General features: G+C 45.9%; 1 protein-coding gene across 1 annotated transcript in view; it reads left to right on the top strand.

Annotated features, from left to right (window-relative positions):
- The window catches only part of LOC138457973 (IgGFc-binding protein-like), a 344,303-nt gene that overhangs the window by 253,372 nt on the left and 68,522 nt on the right, over positions 1-22,409 (top strand). Inside the window, exons 76-81 of the mRNA XM_069607205.1 lie at positions 3,520-3,661; positions 6,492-6,739; positions 10,765-10,942; positions 12,237-12,342; positions 14,810-14,907; positions 18,364-18,543. Of these exons, the coding sequence (XP_069463306.1) occupies positions 3,520-3,661; positions 6,492-6,739; positions 10,765-10,942; positions 12,237-12,342; positions 14,810-14,907; positions 18,364-18,543 (952 nt within the window). The remainder of the gene's footprint in view (positions 1-3,519; positions 3,662-6,491; positions 6,740-10,764; positions 10,943-12,236; positions 12,343-14,809; positions 14,908-18,363; positions 18,544-22,409) is intronic.

Here is a 22,409-nt window from a genome sequence, read left to right on the forward strand (position 1 = left end):
ACCAGGGTGTGAGGGAAGCTTGCATTGGTCCTGCGTGTGCTATGCATAGACCCATGTAGGCCTTGCACATGCTTTACCTGTACCAGGGTGTGTACCAGGGTGTGAGGGAAGCTTGCATTGGTCCTGCTTATGCTATACTTGTACCCATGTATGCCTTGCACATGCTGTACCTGTACCAGGGTGTCCTGGTTTCCAGAGCCTTACCCAGATACTTTAGCTCACTATCTTTCACTGAGAAGAAATATCCCAAACATATTAGTCTTTGTCCTGCCCTGGGGCAGTCCAGCACTGAAATGCTAGGCAATTCTCCTCTGAACAAGAGTACCAACAGCATCCCCAGACACGTGTTTCGGTCTGGTTGGACCTCATCAGTAGGGAAGAGATGTGCCTCTCTAAGAATAGTGAGCAAGGGGTCCACGTCTGGATTCCCCTAGTAACTTAGAGTGAGACCCAAAGTTACTTGAATATGCAAATTAACAAGGGGGTCCTGGGAGTACCTCTGCCAGACATTAGTCCTGGTTGCGAGAGACTTACCCAGAGTCTTTAGCTCACTATCTTTCACAGAGAAGAAATATCCCAAACATATCAGTCTTTGTCCTGCCCTGGGGCAGTCCAGCACCGAAATGCTAGGCAATTCTCTAATGAACAAGAGTACCAACAGCATCCCCAGACACGTGTTTCGGCTGCCCCCTGCATTTCATGAGCAAAGTTGGTACTATCTGCTGTAACTAGATAGTCGCTAGTCACACTTAAGGCACAGATGAATTCTTCAAGTGTGGGTTGTTCTTTGCTTCTTGTTTGATTTCCCTGAATGAAAAACTGGTCCTGACACATACCTCTAAATTTAGCCTGCCCCTAATCTGGCCATGTTCATTCTGCTCGTCTAGTCCCACATCTGCACCTTAAAAATAAGTCCTAAAGTAAGACACCCTAGAAGTGTCGTTATGGAATATAGCAACCTCCGTTGCCTGCTAATCAACAAAGAAGTGAGCTATATTCTCCCCAAAACTATTTCTCACTGAGGCCACAAGATGGCAGTATAGTATTAAATGAAAAAGAAACAGACATTTTAAACATAATTGTTAGTGTAGCTCAAACTTCGGTATAACCATGTTTCTTGAGTAGTTTGTCACATGTGTTCATTATCGAAGAATGCACCTTTAATGGCACCAGGTGATGTGCTCCGCGCTCGGGACACCTGCAGCGCTGCTCCTGCTTCCAGGAATTTCCTGGGCAGCAGCTGCCAGGACTCCCCTCCGTTATCCCCCTGACCCTCAGAATGAAGGTGAAAAGATTTGGCGGGAGGTGATCCTCGGCTCTCGGCCCGGGATTGATCACGTTTTCCGATTCTGAGGTCGTGCCCTAGATCCCGCGTAGAAACACGACATGCCCCTCCCCCCCCCCCGCCCAGCCCCCAAATCCCACCACCTTCCCTCTGTGGGTGATGGGAGGAGCGGAGGAGGGATGATGCGTAGCAGGCATGAAACACACATGTAAAATGCGTGCAGAAGAGGCGCCGCAGCGATACCGCGAGCAAAGCGCCTCTAGCCCAAATGCAGACTTCCAAGGCACCTTTCTACATTAGCAAGACTATCGCCCACTGTGCAACGATTCGGTCAAGTATTAATGTGGCGCCCGCATAAAAAGGACACGTGGTTGTTAGGACAGGGTGCCACAATACCATCCAGTACATGAATGATTCACTGGGCGTTCCCTATATTGTACTGTGCCTGGTTGGTGCAGGAGAATTCATTCATCGCATGTGAGTGTATTAGCACGGAGCGCGGAAAGGCATCTGCTTCACACGGCTTATGTCGCCATCTGCTGGCCAATTTCTGAATGTATTCTCAAGCCATACAAACAGTAAAGCTCTGTCTCTTAACAGATAATATCCGATTCGGGATGAGACCCGCTCTTTTTTTGCCCTAGCGACACCTCCCATGTGCCGGCCTTTAGGAAACCTTTATAGCAGCGCTAAAGGGGAGTAAATGCAGCCACTTACATGCATATAAGGCAGTTGGAAAGGAAGTTGCCACGCAGTAAAGCACGGCACTCACACGTTGGCTGAAAGTGGCGGATTAGAATATAAACCGTCACTTTTTGATTTAAAATGAATGGGGTGCTATCTAGAAAAGTGACATTCGTCTAGGGTAGGACACTTTTCTAACTTTGCATGCAGCTCAGAATCAGGTCCTGGGAGCTGACAGCTGGAGGGAACTGGCAGTCATGTCAGGGCGCCAGCTCGCCATGAACTGTCAGAAGTGGACCCTGCCGCCAGCGCCAGAGGCGCCACACTGGGATGCTCTAGTGCTTGTTGTGTGTTGTGGCATGCCTGGCTGGGAATGCAGAGCGTTGGGCCTGGAGGGTTGGGCAGAATGATAGCGTGGGTGCCAGGCAGGTTGGGCATGCAACGATTGAAGGAGAATATCGGACAGGCAGTGAGGGTATGCAAGGAGGGAGGGTAAGCGACTTGGAATGCCACCAGGAGGGTGGGTACAGAAGACATCCTGCAGGGAAATGAGTACGCATTCCAGGAGGTAGGGGAAGAGAAGGTGAGGTGCAAGAAACGAGGGGGCGAGGCTTGGACATGCCAGGAGAGGAGGTGATTGGGTGAGCCGAGAAAGATGGCCATCCCCTGGTGGCCAAACCATATTGTATTGTATTGTACTTGTCTTTTATACAGCGCCTTTTACCATTATTATAGCCTCAATGCGCTGTTAGTGGGTATGCCCTCAGAGGACCAAACATGCTGTCCTTACACACACTGGCAAGGATTGCCCTTTTCAGTCCTAGCGCCGTCACATCCTTGTTATTGATCTACAGTAAGTTCACCACATCACTATTTTATTTATTTATTGTATTTGTTGGTAGCGCCCTGACCCAGAGGTATCGCAGCGCTAAAGGTACAATGTTAGGACTGGATGGTCAGAGTATGGTAAATGCATACATCATAGAAGGAGAGTCTACGATACTATGTATCTATTGATGCAATTCAAGGATTTCTATATTTCTATATTTATTGCGAGAAGTTCAGGCTGACGTCTTGCAATAAATATAGCACCAATAAGTTAGTTTGAATCCTTTCATTTCGTCAATATCTACATACTGCATAAATCTGCACCCCGGCGCTCAGGTGTACAAGTCTCAGCCGCATGCCCTGTGGAGGAAGAAGGGCACTTTCTTATTGCACCCCCATCGCCAGTCGCAGGGCGTTTCATCGAGGCCTAAGATCAAGCGCAGTGATGTAACAATTCTAGTGCCCCGCACCTACTTCACAGTGTACCACCTCACTACCTCACAAGCCATCGTGGAAGACGTTAGAAGAATCGTGGCAGATCCATAACGGAGAGGCTACAGGTGCACCTGTGTTTCACCGGTGCGCATGACCAGCATGTGCTTAGCTGCGCCGCACAATCCCCACCATCATTCCCACTGCCTGCGGTGGGTCCACTGTGCTGCTCCATTGCTGCATTGATGTTGTCTGTGTGAGTTATGCCTTTCTTGTGCTTAATCCATTAGGTGGGGGATGTGTGGTACGAGACCGGGTGCGGGGAGAAGTGCACCTGCCAGGGCCTGGGCATCATCCGATGCGTGAACCACACCTGCCGGGATCAAGAGAAATGCGGCCTGAAGGACGGGGTGTATGGCTGCCATCCCTTAGGTGAGCGCCGTTACGGGAGGTTGGGGGCACTGCCAGTCTGCCCCACCAGGAGAGATTTTAGACAATATGGCGCCTGACACTAAATAGTTTAGCTCAGTAGCACTCACTCATTCAAGTGATATGGGTGAGTCCTTCTGGGCACGATTGATGTGGGGTCATAGTGTCTCACTTATAATTGCCTTATATGGCCTTTGGTAGAGACACACAGGGGATTGGAAGAAATTACGTAGGTTATGGCAAGATTTAAATCTGAATAATGAATCGCAGAATGTATGTATGAATGCGGATATTTCTTTTTTATTTTTGAGAACTTGTTTTTTAAATTTTATTTATTTATTTTAATTTTTCTAACGCGCCTCTAACCGAGAGGTCTCAGGGCGCCCATATTTTTATGTTGTAAAATGAAGCAATGTGAAAGGTTTCCTTTTAATAAATCCAGGCCCAGCACTCCTGTTCCTGCTTCCCGGAATTCTCCACCATGGAGCTGGCTAGGGCGATTGGCCACCTAAAAGCCGCCACCCCTTCGGACCCCATTCCGGTGGTGGTGCTTCAGGAGATTCTACCTGCAGTTATCTCCTGCTCTCATCTTTTCTTGAACAATCTTCTGGCCTCGATCCTTTCCAGTCAGGCTTCCGGCCGTGGCGAGGTACAGAAAGTGTCCTGGTGTCGGTCCTTGATGACCTTACCAAGCTGGTCAATCCAGATGGGGTAGGAGCCCTGATACTGCTTGGCCTATCGGTGGCATTCAACACGGTCGACCACGCCATCCTTCTTGCTCACCTGGCGGCAGCTGGCCTCTAAGGAACCGTCCGGGACTGTTTTTCCTCCTTTCTGTCCGATCGGGCCCAATTACTCTCTCGACCACCTTTTCTCTCTAACTCTTACTCACTGGCTTGTGGAGTTCCTCAAGGCTCCGTCTTGTTCTCAATGCTGCTTAACATCTATGTTCAGCCGCTGGTTGCTCTCATCCGCTCTCGCGGCTTCAGATGTTACGCCTGTGCTGATGACACCCAGATTCTAGGGTTCCATGTGATAATGTCCCCGCAACAATGTCGCCATTTGTGTGGGACAATATTTTCAAAGGAAAAGAAAATTAACTAAATCCTAGAGCCTGTAATCTTCCTCATATGATCATATGATCACAGGCATGGCAGTCTTAACACGCAGAATGACTGGGAATGTTTGCTTTCACCCTATTCTGGTCCTCGGATAGGTCTTTATTCTGCTTGTCCTCACGCATGTGCCCAATCACCGCCGGGTTGCACCCGTCGGGGGCTCGCGGAACCCTGCCCGAGACTCCTCTCCGACTGGATCTGCGTGAAATGACCAAATTCAAAAGTCCAACCTTCTTTTTTTTCTTTCTTCATTTTCCCGCAAATATAATTGTGGGGGGAGACCCCCCATAAACCCCATACCTTACCCCTATACATTTTTATTAACTTTACCCCCCACATATATATCTGTGGAAAAATGGGGGTCAGACTTTTTGCCTCTCCGACTAGGCACCTAAACAAAGCATCTGATGATTACCTTTGTTAAACCTATCTCACTCTTCAGCAGCCCATTGTTATGAATGTAGACACTTAGAACTGCGATGGGACATTTAATAATAATATCTAGCATTACAAACCTGCCGGTATCTGAGCGCAGAAATAACAGTTGTTATTATTATCATCCCACTGCGCTATGGTACTCAATTCATCGACCTCGGATGGATGAAAGGCTGAGTTGGCCCTGCTGGGATTTGAACCTGCATCAGCAAGCTACGCACAGATGTCAGAACAAGCACTCAAATCGCTGTGCAATCTGACCATATGCACAAATAAACGCCCCACACAACCCCACTTACCTCCCAAATATGTGCCTCAAAGGCCTATCAAGAACAGGTATCATCCGTACAACAGAACTGAGCCCGCTGCTGTTCCGGCGCAGTGTGATTCTTTAATAGGTTCTGGGCCAGACCAATACTGAAGTGTACACATGACGCTGAGCTGGAGGCAAGGTGCCCTTTATTAGCTGCGCTGGGGGTAAGGGGGGGCCTTGTGCAGCCACACCATCTGGGTGCACCTTGAGCCGGCGCTGTAAATAGATTTACCATCTATAAATCAGTCGCTTTCATGGTGCCGTGAGCTCACCTATGCCAAATCACCACCTCTATATGGTTTCATGTGTTAATATCCCCGCAAAAATATCGCCATACAAAAATATCGCCGTATTTTTCCGGCGATTGTAAGGCATGGAACCTGCGGGGGACACCCCCGCAACTCCCATATTATTTTAAAGGGAGCGGGGGACACCCCCGTGTCCACCGCTCCCAATAACCCCAAATGTTATCCCCACTAAAAATATTGCCTATGGCCGTGCCCGACAACCATATGTACGGCAATATTTTTGGTGGGGATAATATTACCTGATACCCTGTATATTTGTAGTTGGCACGGCCATATCAACATTGTTGGCTAGTTGTCATTCTTTAGAAAACAAGCAGTAGGCAATACTGAATGAAACATACTTTTATTAGGTTCATGATGTATTGTTTCGTGACATAGTTGCCTTCTTCAGGCAATATTTGACAGGAAGTCAGAACCCAGGCTGCGCTAATGTATCATGTGACTCCTCTTTTGAGGACGTCTCGTTTAACACTGGATCCTTAACAGGGATTGTCTGCAGGCCGCTCACTACTTAAGTGTGAAAAAAGTTATCTGCATGTTGTTGTTAATTAGTGTATTCATGTACTCATTACGTCCACCATAAAGGAGTCTTTTTTCCCCAATGGCATGAGCCAGGCCAAGCTTTATGTGTCTGTCTTCTATCTTCATATCCCCCTCAGATCGAGAGAGCTGTTCGGCCTCCGGCGACCCTCACTACACAACCTTTGACGGGGCCAATTTCCATTTCATGGGCACCTGTACATACACCTTGACCAAGGTGTGCATCTCCTCCGACGGGCTGCCCTTCTTCAGTGTCGATACCGCCAACGAGCACCGCGGAAACAACAAGTTTGTGTCCTACGTCAAAGCGGTCCATGTGCAGGTGTATGGACACCGGGTCACCCTCATGAAGAGCCGCAGAGTGATTGTAAGTATCCAACCTCACATTGCTTCTTCCTGCCTCTGCCACCTCTCTCATTCAAGCACCAGGTCCTGAAGCATCATATGCTGTCGATCTTTAAAAGCTTCTTTTCTTTGGCTTGTTTTAAACAGAACATACTCCCCTGATTAGGTGGAATAATCTAGCAAGAATTCCCCCGTCCTCAGGCCATTACCAGGTTGCAACAGAGCTTGGTCCTCAGTAAATGTGGCATTGTTTCTTGTGGCATCCATCTTAGACACTTTCCTGCAGAATGCAAAGCAAGCTGTGACACAGCAGGCAAAGTGATTTTCTGAATTTCATATTATTGATTGTGTCTGGGTGATCATCAGATCATTAAATATGCTGGTACCTATGAGGAGCAATTGAAAACTAAATCTCATTCAGAATGCATCCATGCCTGCTATAGCCCTGACCGCTGCCTCTAGTAGCACAGAAGAAGAGCGCTCTACAAATGCAAAGTTCTGTTTCGAATGTTGATCTTTTGGAAAACCGCTCTAATGGACTCTGCATGTGCGTAATCGCCCCCTTCGTTGCTCCTCATGTGCGTATCGACACCCCCGCATTAAGCCGGGGTTCCCCGTTGATCACTAATAGAGAGACTTGCAATGCTTCTCCTTGTACCAAGGCTCGGGAATTGGTTTGCGCTGGTTTAATGAGCGCTGCACTTACTTTATTAATTCGATGAATTATATTCCTGAGAGCAAGGCTCGGGCAACATCCCTCAGTCAATAGGAGGGAATGTGGGGAGGGGCCTGTGGGGTCTGCATAGGTGAGCATATGAGGTTGTCCTCCGCCATTGATAAGTAAGCATAGTTACATCTGAACCCACGTGACTTCACAACAGGCTCAACATCTGTGGAATAGTGCAAGAACTGTAGAATGTCTGAGAGACAGGACATCTTTGGAATTCTTCAAGAACGCCTACGATAAAAGACGTCTATGACGCCTACGATACAAGACGTCTATGACATCTTCGATACAAGACGTCTATCACGCCTTCGATACAAGACGTCTATGCCGCCTTCGATACAAGACGTCTATGACGCCTACAATACAAGATGTCTATGGCATCTTCGATACAAGACGTCTATCACGCCTTCGATACAAGACGTCTATGCCACCTTCGATACAAGACGTCTATGACGCCTATGATACAAGACGTCTATGACATCTTCGATACAAGACGTCTATGACGCCTACGATACAAGACGTCTATGACGCCTACGATACAAGACATCTATGAACGTTTAAAAAATCCTAGAATGACTAATATCCTATTGAAATCTCTTAGCCATAATTCTAGAATGTCTGGATTTTCAATGACACATAGTACATCCAACAATGAGATTCCATTGGTGATAGCCTAATGGAGTAGCCTGGTGTACAAATATTGATGGACTGGGCATAGGTTGAGATCATTGGCTGACAGCATACCCCCCTTGCCTGAATGCATGGCCCTGAATGCACCAGAAGAGGTATTTGGCCAGAGGTATGTTATCGCCTAATAAGGCCCTCATTTATTATCGATCTGTTAATCAGTGACCGCTTTATGCAACAGTAGGGCATCCTCAGCAATAGATATTTCAGTGGTTGCACCTTGACATTGATCACACATTGTTGGTCTATAAGGATTATGTTGTGAAGGATTTCTTTGGGGAGGATATGTTGGGGGATCAGGAATTTCGCAGGTGATGTGAGTGCAGATAAATGATGTCCAAATTAGTCTGCTAGCCAAAGTCTTGACGCTGGGGGTCAGAGCCTCAAAGATTAGAAGGGAATAATTGGGTGTCGATTGGCGCATCTCTATTATGTTCCCATCCAGTGAACGCCGGCTGAACGCCATCCATCAGTTAAAGTCTCAACGTCAAGTTAGTCATTTAGAAACGTCTGAAAGGGAGCTATGTGAGGTCCCCTTTTACGGTACGTGACAGTGGCATAGGTGTGTTAGTTCAGGCCGTGGCACTTTAGATGTTGGGTAGAGTCTTCTGGTAGAAAGGGGCAGGGAGAGCATCGAAACCTAGGGTGACCTACAGACTTGCTTATTCGTCTTGAACAGAAGACATGACCATTCTAGCCCCTACAATACAACCTGTGAAAAATCACCTCAGTTTCCCATTATATCACATGACTCCAAGAGGCCCTGCAGCACCAGAACGGCTAGAGCACCACCGGCACCCAAGTCACATACACACAAAGGCCTGGAAACAAGGCTAACAGAAACTTGGACATCTGTTCACCTCTGGATGGGCAAGATGGCTGCCAGTTCCTTTGATACATAAAATGGGTGTCGCCGTCCTCCTGCTGTGAGGGGGGAGTGATATGGGATGTGGAGGTTTTGACGTTGTCAAGGAAGCGCTCCTGCTCTGCCGAATGAGGCATGCTTGCCGGGCTCCACAGAAGACATGAATTTGTCAATGTCTAGAAGATGGCCACTGCCTCCCTGGAGACCAGGAGTTCTGAAACCCATTTGCCCCCTATTTTGGTCGTTTATTACTTTTTCACAGATGCTTTAATGCTTTGAGAATAGTTAAATAACTTGTGGATGCCTTGCTCATATTGGCTTCCTTGTCTCTATAGCTGTTCCTTTGCTCATTTTTCATTTTAAATATAAGCCACAGCATTCTAGTCCCTCAGTCCCTCTGCAATGCGGTTCCCTCAGTGACTAGGGTACACCTCCCTTCTTGCATTCTTCACAGATTCTTCTTAGGACTCTGCATAATAGGCCTACGCCACATGATTGTCCAACTCCAGGCCTCGAAGGCCAGATCCATGCCAGGATTTCAGGACACCCCTTATTAATATTGTTTGTTTATTTAGTTACAGATTGCAAAATCAGATTACAAAGTGAGATTACAAAATCAGATTACAAAGTCATACATAGTTCAAAATATAGTTAAGACAATCACATAAGATAATGTATGTACGGTTACTTAACAATTCAAAGTGATAGCAAAATTATTTACAGACATTTACAGACAGGCATGATGATGTATCTGGGAGCATGAAAATTCCTAAAGACCGATTAAAGATCCTGAGAAAAGAGCCAGCTTTTTTTTTTTTTCTGGAGCTGATGAAGAGGGATCAGATTTGAAGGATGTAGGCAGGGAGTTCCAAAGCTGTGCCGGCATAACGGGAAAGCCGTTGCCCCCTTCTTGAGCTTATATCTTCGGACCTTGAGGCAAGATTCCGGCCGTTGAGGCCCAGAGTTGGGCAACCCTGACCTACGGTAAGTTGCTTGTGTTGGCAGAAGTCATGAAGGCACCAGAGTGTTTATTTTCTTTAACTTCCCCTGAGTATACCACATTTTCAAGCGTTAACAAGACAACCCACTTTTTTAGGCTTTTGTTTTGAGATACACCCTGTGATCAATGGATGGGTGACCGAAATTAATCCCTGTGGAGAAGTGAACTCCAGAAAGCCTTTATGATGGAAACATTGCTTACACTAGACAAGGTTGCACAATGATATTCCAATGTCTATGTGTAACAGTTGCACTTCATGTGCTACACACTTGCTATATTGTAATGGTTTAGCAAGACTGGTTGGCATCTTGACTTTGGGGAAACATCACTTTAAAAACAATTTCCCAAATACTATCCCACCTTCAGTCCATGTACTGGCTAGTCACTACATGAGGCTATACATTTTGTGATCTTCCCTCTTGTAATACCTGTCTCTGTTCAATATCAGCCTGTGTGTACCTGGTTTGTTCGCCAACGTTGTGACAATGTAGCTTTCATTCCAGGCAATTTGTTTTATCATCTTGTTAATGTCTTTGAACACAACTCTGTGCAATCACTCCACTAGGTGGGCCCTTGTTTATTGACTCAATGGAATACTCTCCAAACCTAATCTTCATAGTTAATGGTAGCACAGAGGTACCGTTTAGATGGAAATAAAATGTCATTCTCAGAGAAAAGGAACTCCAGATTTCACATCCCATGCTTTAACCATTAGACCATCCCTCTTAAACTACTTTTGTTAACCAGACTGATTCTTCTTCTCAACAGCTTAATGACAGAAGAGTGAACTTGCCAGTTCTAGTTGGAGAACAATTAACCATCCGCCTAAGTGGAACCTACGTCCTGCTTGAGACAGACTTCGGCCTCTGGGTGCGTTATGACGGCAACCACCATGCGGATGCTTCAGTGCCATCATCCTATGCCGGCCTGGTCTGTGGACTCGGGGGTAAGTCCCTCCACTTTACGTCCATTGTTCCTGGATCATTCCAGAAATACCTTTTGAAGAGGATGGATGCAGATTGGTGTCAGATGTGGGATTGGCGTGACAGGACTTGGCATTTACTTTTCATTTGCTATTTCCTTTCAGTTTTGGGTGCTTTTCTGATACACTCTTAGTTTTACAAGCAGTTATGGCTCAATGGTAGTCTTTTGTTGAGGGCTCAGACACTTCATTTAAACTTCCCCTTTATCAAAAGTGGTGGTTGATTATAAACTATAGTTTTATGTTTATATCTTTTTAATACAAAATATCACGGGGTGTGGAGGCTCATTGCCACATGTGGTACGCAGAAGCAGGGGATTTGGCACATTTTCTATTTTTCTGCCCAGCACACACACATTTAAGAACAAGATTATTGTTTCCGGCTTTTGAAAATAAGAGATTTGTGCAATATCGCCCGCTTTTTATTATCTGTTAAATGTGGTGTCCCCAAATAGCCTGGGCACTCTCTTCATATATAGGTAGAGCCTGGATGATTTGGGAATGTTTTTAAATTTGTGATAATGTTGTCTAATTAATTTGTCATCATTTTGGGGCAAATTTTAAAACGCAAAATGCTTAAGATCCTACATATTTCTATGGAAATGGAGTGTTTATGTAGGATTATTTCTTAAAGCATTACAGATTATATCTTCCAAGAATATTTAGGCATGTGTGTTATTACATCAATCTTCAGAAATTTTAAAATATTTTTTATATTGACATACAACTCCCACAAAAAAATTATTTAAGTGTGTATGTTTTTATATTATTATTAAGATTCTATAAACTTGGACATTTCTCATGTTTGGCTATTATGTATTGTTTCTGTTGTAAGATTTATGAAGTGTATGTACATGTAGTTTTATGGAGATGTTTTCTTTTCTCCAATTAAAAACGAATTGATTGATTGATTGATAAATATCACCAGGAGCACTGGAATGTAAGATAGGATGTCGGCGATGTGGCTTCTTGAGGGGTGTTAGAAATCATTGGACTCAAGTGATGTGTGATTAGATCAAAGTAAGAAGGGAGAATGAGGTATTTTTGTGATGTGGCTCTTATGAACTCTTCCTTATGATTTGCGGGAGGAGGGCAATCACAAAATATGGTGGATGTGTGTTACCTATTAGTCACATGGTTTCTTGGTAATTGGAGGTCTGTAGGAGTTTTTGGGGGTGCGTACTACTTCTCAGCTTTCCTGTGTATCCCCTCTTCCCTGATGCAAAGTACTAATTTTCTTCCACCCATCTACATTCAGGTAACTACAATGGGAACAGCACAGACGACAACCTGAAGCCTGATGGCAGTGTGGCAGGGAACGTGACCGAACTGGGACGGAGCTGGGTGGTTGACGAAACCCCTGGGTACGTGTTCTGCCACACACAAGCCACAGAAAACATCAGGCAATGACTAGCAACCACAGATAACAACCCCAGTATGCCAAGTGCAGCATAATCAGCCATTCCCAATATTGACTTTCATGGATCTTGCCCAAGCATCGTAAATTCCCAATGTTGGTGGCATCAATTGCCAAACAATGAGAAAGAGTATAGCGAGATAGACATGCAACAGCACAGAGTGTGTGTTTGTGCGCATGTGTATGTAACATGGGGTAAAGCGGTCTCCATCCTAACACATCTGTGCTACAAATTGTCTGTCATAGATTTGCCAGTAAATAATGCTTCCAAAACACAGGCAATGGCATGGCAGAACCAGTCACATGACAAACAAGCATTGCCGATGCCAACAGTTTGGCCCTTTGTGAGGCATGGCAAAGACACTTAGTTGCCACAGCCGTGGGGGTATTAACTAACTGCCCATTGTCGGTAGCAGGTGCAAAATGGTGCGAGTACCTGGGCATCTAATAGCAGTGCCTGGCAAAAGCTTAAAACATATATGCACAAGCCAAAAATGTTGGCTTTGCCAATGCTTGTTTTAAACAGGACTTCAGTGGCTTTGCCAATGCTTGTTTTCAACAAGACTTCCGTGAAGGACACACAGAGTGTTTATACATCGACTGGCTGAAGACAGGCCAAAGACAGGCCCAAGACAGGCCTGGTAAGAAATGTTTAGGACACCAGTAGCAGATTTACAACTCCAATGAAGTCATTAACTCTCAGATGACTGCTTGCAAAAAACACCGGCCAACACTTTGAATGCAAAGCCTGATGGTAAGGCTTCATTAAAGGGAGCTCAAAGAGCTCCCAGAAGGAGGTGTTTTGGGCGGGCGGAGGCAGGACTGGGTGGGAATGGCCATAAGGATTAGCATGGCCATGGGCAGGCAATTGGTGGGCACATAACCAGACAACACCTACAGAATCTGTGTCCCTCCGGTTCCATGTAATAATGTCCCCACAAAAATATCGCCATGCAGAAATATCGCCGAAAAATGCCAGTTTTTTGTGGGGACATTATTGCATGGAACATGCAGGGGGACACCCCTGCAACCCCCAAACCCTTCTTTTTTTATTTTTTTTGGCTGCCCCTATCCCCATATATATGGTCACCCATATAATATCGCCACAACCTTTTCCCGGCGAAATTATGTACGGCGACCATATATATGGGGATAATATTACCTGATACCGTCCCTCCTCATATGGCATTCCTCCCTATCTGTACCCCAATGCAATAGTTTGGTCACCTAATAGCCCAAACTAATAAATGGCTCTAGCCAGGTTTACTAGCCTGGCAGTAAATCCCCTCTCCCAATTTCCCTGCAGCTCTGCTCAGCTTTAGCCTGTGCTATTCATTTCCTTTGCTAACGTCCAATGTCACCTATGTTGCATTCTCAGACCACCTTGCTCATCAGGGCACCAGTGTCCACTGTGTAATATTGCCGGGTCATCTTGCATGCAGGTCACCACTGTCTATCGTGCAGTATTCCCAGGTCACCATGTTACTCCATGTTGTATTCTGGGATCACTGCTGTCCACCATGCTATGTGTGTATTGTCCTCCGGGACATTTCCACAAGGTTACATTCTCAGGTCCACATTGGCTTCCATGCTACATTCATGCAACCTTTATTCACTATGTTGCATTCTCATTTCACCATGTCCCACCATGTGGCATTCATAAGTCACTGTTGTATTCCATTTTTCGGATTCTCAGGTCCTTTAAACATTGTCCTCTGTTTTATCCCGAGGGGCATCGTTTTCATCATGATTGTGCTCCCAGCAATATTTTCAGCACCTTGCATTATCACGTCACAATTGTTCTCCATGTTACCTTCTTAGGGTGTCATTGGCCTCCATGATGCCTTTTCACATCACTATTGGCCACCATGATGCCTTTTCACATCACTGTTGGCCACCATGATGCCTTTTCACATCACTATTGACCACCATGATGCATTTTCACATCACTATTGGCCACCACGATACGTTTTCACATCACTATTGACCACCATGATGCCTTTTCACATCACTATTGACCACCATGATGCATTTCACATCACTATTGTCCATCATGATGCATTTTCATATCACTGTTGGCCACTATGATGCATTTTCACATCACTATTGACCACAATGATGCCTTTTCACATCACTATTGGCCACCATGATGCATTTTCACATCACTATTGGCCACCACGATGCCTTTTCACATCACCATTGGCCACCATGAGGTGTTTGCGGTCCTTCGTTGTCCTCCATATTTCATCCTCAGGGATGCATTGGCCACCACATAGCATCCTAGGGTCACCATCTTCCACTTGGTCGCATTCTCTAGCCCCCGCTGTCCTCCATGTTGCACTTTAAGATCACGATTATCCACCACGCTGCAATATCCGCTTCTCACTGCCCTCTATGCTATGTTCTCATTTAAGGTGCACACACAGTGGAGGACTCAACGAGTCATGTGACCCCCAGATCCTAACTGAGGCTGATAAATCAACCAGTTGCGGACTCATTAAAGATCCACAAGGTAAGGTTTTAATTGCATGCTACAGACCTGAACTCTTCAGGAGGACAGTCATTTTGGCTCAGAAGAAATTGCTGATCAGAACGTCACTGATCACTAACCTTAAAAACAGATATCCGCGCCAGGGGGGGTATGGTATGGCGGGGATCTTGGGTGGGGTAAACAGCTTGCAGCTAAACCTCTTGTACGTTTGGCCCGCCTTCTGAGGTGTTGCCAACAGTGGTTAGATGAAGTTGACTACATAGGAGTCGCGCTGATGGATAAGCAGTCATTGCACACACTAAACTGCATGCAGGGTTAAGACTGGTGCCTGCCACTGGGGGTCACCAGAAAGATTCTGCATCTTCTGCACTTTCTGCAGTGTGTGCAATTGCACAAAGCCGTCCGTCATTCAAGGATCTTTAATGGCCAAGGGCGGTAAATATTGCAAAGATGGACTGCCGCATCTGCCAAATGCTGCCACCTGACAGCACCCCCACCAAACTACACTTCTGACAGAGGCACCTTAGAGCACATGGAATAAACTGAAGGAAAGCATGATCAGGGAGAGACAACATTGAGGGTTCCGACCGCAGAGCTTTTCTGGAGGAATCGCCATGATTCCAATGTTCCAGTGGAACTTCAACCAGAAGATCTCCCTGAACCCCTGAAAATACAGAGAGGCCACAGATTGAAGGCATCAGGTAACAGCCTCAAAAAGGGAACTCAGGTCAAGCTCTGCTCCTCGCCGTCTAAGAGGAGCATAAGACAGTAAGGAGCAACGGAAAAAGATAGGCCGGTGCGCACCTTGCACTCTATCCTCAGAAACTAGGAGGAGACAAGGTAGAGAAATGATGACAGGGTGTCAGCTGATGGGCAGTAAAGCAGGAAGTCTGGTCTTTACAAAGTGGAAGGTAAGATTGCAAGGCGACAATATCTGTTCTGGGAGCCTGCCACTGGAAGGGAGTGCTCCAAGCCCAGCAGGGGAATAGCAAGCAAGTGAGTGAGTGAGTGAGTGAGCGAGTGAGTGAAAGGAACTCATTACATAGCTCTGGTCGCTGTCATAATGCTGCTTTGAGGTGCTAACGAGTGGAATAGATCAGGCTGAGTAGGACTTTAAAATAAGACACATAACCTTTCAAAATAAGATGGCAATGATCGGGTCACTTTAAGTGCCCTTTAAAATGTGGATATCGGGACATGTCTTGATATTGACGCGATACTGACGGGATTACTTGCTTCTGTGTAGATGGACATTTTTACAGCTCAATTAAAAACATCAGATTCACAAAAAAAGTGAAAGGAGGAATGGAAACAATGAAGGAAGACGTCTCATACTTACAGAAGTAAAGACCCCCAACGGCCCAGTGGAAATGCATGGGTCTAGAGTAGGGTTGTGCCCATCGGTCAACGTAGCGCATATGGGTACACCCCAGTGATGAGAGGTGTGTACTGAAAGGCACCGCCCTCTGCAGGGATACAATAATAATTTGTCTCTATGACCCTTTACTGCTTGTATGTTCCTATCACATAAATACATGTTTTAATAACAAATCACACGCGGCATGGTGCAAGAGGTGACAGGTCAATGATCATGTCCAGTGTCCTGTGTTACAGCAACACCCCTTGCGCTTGACTGCCCATCGTTAGAGTTGCTCATGTGTTGGAGTAGCTCATTTCATTGAGTGCTCCATGCACTGCAGCGTCACCTGCTTTGGTGTGGACCATATTAGACACTGTGCTATGCACCAGAGAGGCCCATGCACTGGTCCAGCCCATATTACAATGGCCTACATGCTGGAGAGACCCAGACACGTATGAGGCCCATATTACAGAGTTGCCTATGTTCTGGAGAGCCCTGACATTGACACACATATGGACGTTTGCCCATCCACAAACTCTGACCCATGTAGAAGAGTGGCAAGTGCATCTAAGAGCTCCATAAACTGGAGAGGACTATTCTCCAGGCATGGTGATTGGCCAGAGAGGAGACAACTACTCAGCAGGTATGATCAGTTTAACAGAGAAGAGTGGACTATTCAGCAGGTATGGTCAGTTTAACAGAAAGGAGAGGACTATTCACCAGAGAGGAGAGAACTAGTCACCAGATATGGTCAAATTACCAGAGAGGAGTAGACTTTTCACCAGGTATGGTCAATTAACCAGAGAGGAGAGGACCAATCACCAGTTATGGTCAATTGAGCAGAGAGGAGAGGACCATCCAGCAGATATGGTCAATTGACCAGAGAGGAGAGGACCAATTACCAGGTATGGTCAATTGACCAGAGAGGAGAGGACTATTCACCAGGTCTGGTCCATTGTCCAGAGAGGAGAGGACTATTCACCAGGTATGGTCAATTGTCCAAAGAGGAGAGGACTATTCACCAGGTATGGTCAATTGACCAGAGAGGAGAGGACTGTTCACCAGGTATGGTCAATTGACCAGAGAGGAGAGGACTAATCATCAGGTATGGTCAATTGACCAGAGAGGAGAGGACCAATCACCAGTTATGGTCAATTGAGCAGAGAGGAGAGGACCATCCAGCAGATATGGTCAATTGACCAGAGAGGAGAGGACCAATTACCAGGTATGGTCAATTGACCAGAGAGGAGAGGACTATTCACCAGGTCTGGTCCATTGTCCAGAGAGGAGAGGACTATTCACCAGGTATGGTCAATTGTCCAAAGAGGAGAGGACTATTCACCAGGTATGGTCAATTGTCCAAAGAGGAGAGGACTAATCATCAGGTATGGTCAATTGACCAGAGAGGAGAGGACTAATCACCAGGTATGATCAATCGTCCAGACAGGGGCGGACTATTCACCAGGTATGGTCAATTGACCAGAGAGGAGAGGACTAATCATCAGGTATGGTCAATTGTCCAGAGAGGAGAGGACTATTCACCAGGTATGGTCAATTGTCCAAAGAGGAGAGGACTATTCACCAGGTATGGTAAATTGTCCAAAGAGGAGAGGACTATTCACCAGGTATGGTCAATTGACCAGAGAGGAGAGGACTAATCACCAGGTATGATCAATCGTCCAGACAGGGGAGGACTATTCACCAGGTATGGTCAATTGACCAGAGAGGAGGGGACTAATCACCAGGTATGATCAATCGTCTAGAGAGGAGAGGACTATTCACCAGGTATGGTCAATTGACCAGAGAGGAGAGGACTAATCACCAGGTATGATCAATTGGCCGGAGAGCCCCACACACTCAAGAGACCCATGCATCTGAGTGGCCCACGTACAGAGGAGACCTATACAAAGGAAAGGACCTTGCAAACATTGTGGCCTGTGTTCCATAAATCAGTGTAGTTCATGTGTTTGTTTGATTTTTGTGTTTTAGGATAGTTGGCCACTTTTTAAATATGACCACTGCTGGTGGGGTGACTCAGTCACTCTTCTCAATGGTCCTCTCTGCTACTGTCTACATCTTCCCTCCGTCTCTAACCTTCTGATCTCTTTGTATTGTAGGTCCCTTTAAGGCGTGCCATGAGAAGCTACCACCAGGGGACTATTTTACCAACTGTGTTTACGACCTTTGCGGCACTAATGGCGATACAGTGGCCCTCTGCTACTCCCTGCAGTCCTATGCTGATCTCTGTGCCCGAAAAGGGGTGACGAACATTGCCTGGCGAAACAGCTCCTTCTGCCGTAAGTACCACATCTGCCTTTTTTGTTTGGCCTAAAGCTGATTTTGTTATCCGCAGAAATAATCGAATCCAAAAATACCTAATGAAAAATGGCCGAATTTATTAGTATTTTTGTACATTTTAAATAATATAAAGATGTGGGGTGGGATAAGGGTATAGGTGAAGGTAGGTGGGAGTGGGGGGGGTAGGGTGTCTTCACCCACATTATTAAAAAACAATTAGACCAAAATACATTCAGTAATTTCTCAGTAGGTATATATTTCAGTCAATTCATGGTAATCCCAGATTTCAGCCTTGAATTTATCACTCTGTGTCAGCAGATACATCACAGTATGCACAATGAGTAGCTAGTGACCTCAGGGTTCCTAATGTTCCCAAATAAGCACAACACAAGCCGCACAATTCCCCTGGTAAGTGGCATAACTAATACCATTGTAGATGAAGCTGATGACAGCACATAGTACAGACTTTGGCTAGTTGCGTTACAGGGTTGTCCAACTCCAGGCCTCGAGGACTGAGATCCTGACGGGTTGTCAGGATACCCCTCATTAATATTCATGAGACACATTTGCATACAATGATTCTAAATGTATGCACAGTTTTCATCATGAATATTAATAAGGGATATCCTGAAAACCCGTCTGGATCCCAGTCCTCGAGGTCTGGAGTTGGACAACCCTGTGGCTACACTCTCAAATGACGCAATTCTGATGCAATTCTTAGAATCGTTGTAGCTTGTCACATCACAATTTATTTATTTATTTATTAAATTTATATAGCGCGCAGGCAGCCCAGGGGCATTGTGGCACTGTTACTTGCAAGGAAGACTTAGTTACAATGTGAGCAGGTTGTGCCTTGGGTTACAGTAAGGCAGTGACCTGTGATCAGATATATCACATAATACATCATACAATACAATTATGAGGGCTAGGCCATGTAATTGTTAGATGAACAGGGTCGTTTTCAGGGTTTTCCGAAAGGCGGTCAGTGAGGGTTCAGAGCGCAGGGAGCTAGGGAGGGTGTTCCAGTGTACGGCAACGAGGTACGGGAAACTGGAGCCCACAATTACTACCACACGACCAGGTAACTGCTCAGGGCTTTTGACGATTATTTCAAAGTCATAAAAATGAATACTGGAACAGTCAGAGAGTTTGGTGTGATTACCTGCTCTAAAATGTACTTGCAGAATCTGTAGTCTAGCCATTGGCAGGGTGTGCCACTATGGGATTAGTTGGATAACGAACACATTCCTTCAAGTCTTTGCATGTATTGATTAATAATGGCTTTGGTTAGGGCTACCACGAGGAAGTTCATACCTTCTTTGCTAAGCAGTCCAGAGTGGTCAATTTCTGGTCCTGAACTCCCCTGCCTCTAATGGGAAAGATGTCAATGGCATAGATGGTTCGTTCTCCTGTGCTTGTTCCCAGTTACTCTGACCATTATCCTTATGACTTTCATTAAGGCGTTAGATGGACTATTACTCTGGTTTTTCAGGAGGGCTGGCACCCCCGGCGTATTGCTCTCTATACTAAAGCTTCCTTATGAGCTCAGCGGCATTAGGGTGCCTGTCCGTTTTAACTTTGATCGTTCGGCTCGGCTTTAACATGTGATTCCCCGGTGGGATGAAGTTCAACAAATTATATGGAAGAAATACTTGCAATATCAGGCAACCATCTACACTAATGACGTCATTGCGGACTACCAGAGATGTTGCCTGGATGCATAGAGACCTTGCATGGACTTCGGGCAACTCTTGCTCCCAGGCCTGTTACATCTTTATGTTTTCACCAGATATCCCACTGTGGAGCCATTGTAGATGTAAAGGCTCGTAGCCGGAAACAGGAAGCCTCTCCTGGGTCATACTGGGGTTACAAGGCATTGGCTCTCTATAGGTAGATAGGAAGTTGTTGGCTGTCTGAGAATTTAGCGATACAATCATAGCGGGGCAATTTTAGAATGCACCTCAACACTGGCTGTAGTTTGTAAAGCCAGGCCCATATACCCAGCAATGCCACCAAGCATGAGGAGATCGTAGCCAATAGAAAGTTAGTCGAAGGGGTAACGTGGATCAGGGCACTGTACCGGGCCTTCACTCCAATTTCCTGGGAGAAACACTTGAAAAGTTGGGGCAAATGGAATAGGGTCTTGGGTAAGGACCTGACTGATGCTAAATGTGCTGGCATCTGTCGACACGGTTCAGAGGTGTGTAAGGAACTCATGGTGGCAACAGTTAAGACAGAACACAAGTGCTCACAATCCAAGGGTGTTTGTTAAACTATATGCAGGTTGGAAAAACGCCTTAACTTAAACCTAAATCTAAGATGGGAGCAACGCATCCACCTTCAAATGAAAAATAAGGCAGTCCTAGTGGCGTTGTGTCAAATAAAAAATAGGGCTATACTAAGAAACCTATTGCCAAACCTTACACCTAATACAAAAGGGTGTGGGATAGTTTTCAAGAAAAGAGAGAAGTGTTCACAAATAATATGTCAGGATGTGGTAGCCTGGGTCTCCCTTCCCCACGTTTTGGGCACGAGGTAAGGTGGGATCATGGAGCAGAGCACACACTCGAGCTTCCTCAGCACGAGCCGACTGTTCTGTTCCATTTTATCAGTTGCCTCGATGGCCAAGTCTCGTTTCCCTTGAAAGTCTCTTGCCTTCGAGGGCCTGAAGTGTTCCAATAACTAAACAAAAGTTCCTTCAAATAAAAATAAAAGTTTGTTTCCTGGTCTTACTTAGAGTGAGGGCTCTTCACCCCAGGGTCCCACTCTTCCGGGCATTGACCCCTGTTCCTCGTGGTGTTGGGCGATTGCTTTTCACCCCATGGATCTTCTGGACTTGGATCCTAAAACGGTTCCTTTCAATATTTATTTATTTATTTGTATTTGTGAAGTGCGCTACAGCACAGAGTCATCGTGGTGCTGTTACAGGTGATTGTAAGTAGGCTTGGTACAGGGTTACATTGAGAGTGGCCCAACAGTAGGTTTCTTAGTTACACATTACAGTAAAAAGTTACAACATTAGTATGCAGAGCAAAGTAAGGTAAGTTCCCTACAAGATCAAGGCCTTTGCTAGTTGTGGATTCCTGGTCCTGAGGGCCTACAAAAGCGAATTAACAAACACAAAGTTCTATTTTACGTATTTCTCAGGTGATGGCTTCACCCCTGGGTCCCCCTCTTCTGGGTGCCGACTCCCTCTCTGCTTTCAGCCTCCCTCTACTGGGTTCACTATGGCTTTTCCTTCGTTGACAAATTAATGTCATTTTAAACAGCTCCAGTGGACATCCCTCGGCCGGGTTAACTCTTGTCAACACACTGTTCCTTGGTACTTTAGACTTGTCCCCTTCTCATTAGCATCACTCTTGCAGGTTCACTCGTGCCAACTTCACTTTCATTGTTGGCGGGATTCACTTTGCTTGCTTTCTTTATAGTTCTTAGGTCAAAGGCTTTCGACCCAAGTGGTACCGGTCCTCTTTTGCAGCTGATCTCCCCTTCACAATGTTACCAGTTCTTTTAAACTTCTCTCACTTTGCCACTTTGCGTCTTTCATTCACCACAGCCCGGTTCTTATCGGCTCTACCCTCGACTTACAGGCTGTGATGAATCGATTGGCGTTCCTCTTTACTAGAGTCAATGCCCGTACCACTGAAGCAGGAGTCTCCCTCACTCCGGTATGCTCCGTGTACCGTTGACATCTGCTGCAGCACGGTTGGGCTACTTTTCTCAGTCCCACGTTTCTTTCAACCGGGGGTTTTCCAGGTTTTGTCGAAAAGGGCAAGGTCGTGTCTCTCCTCGTCAGCCTCTTGATGTTTGCCATCTTTCTCCTCCTCTTGAACTACCGGGTCTGGATAGCTGTCTCAGCGTGCGG

This window comes from Ambystoma mexicanum, chromosome 1p, assembly GCF_040938575.1.
Source record: "Ambystoma mexicanum isolate Mex_15411 chromosome 1p, UKY_AmexF1_1, whole genome shotgun sequence".
NCBI classification, from domain to species: domain Eukaryota; kingdom Metazoa; phylum Chordata; class Amphibia; order Caudata; family Ambystomatidae; genus Ambystoma; species Ambystoma mexicanum.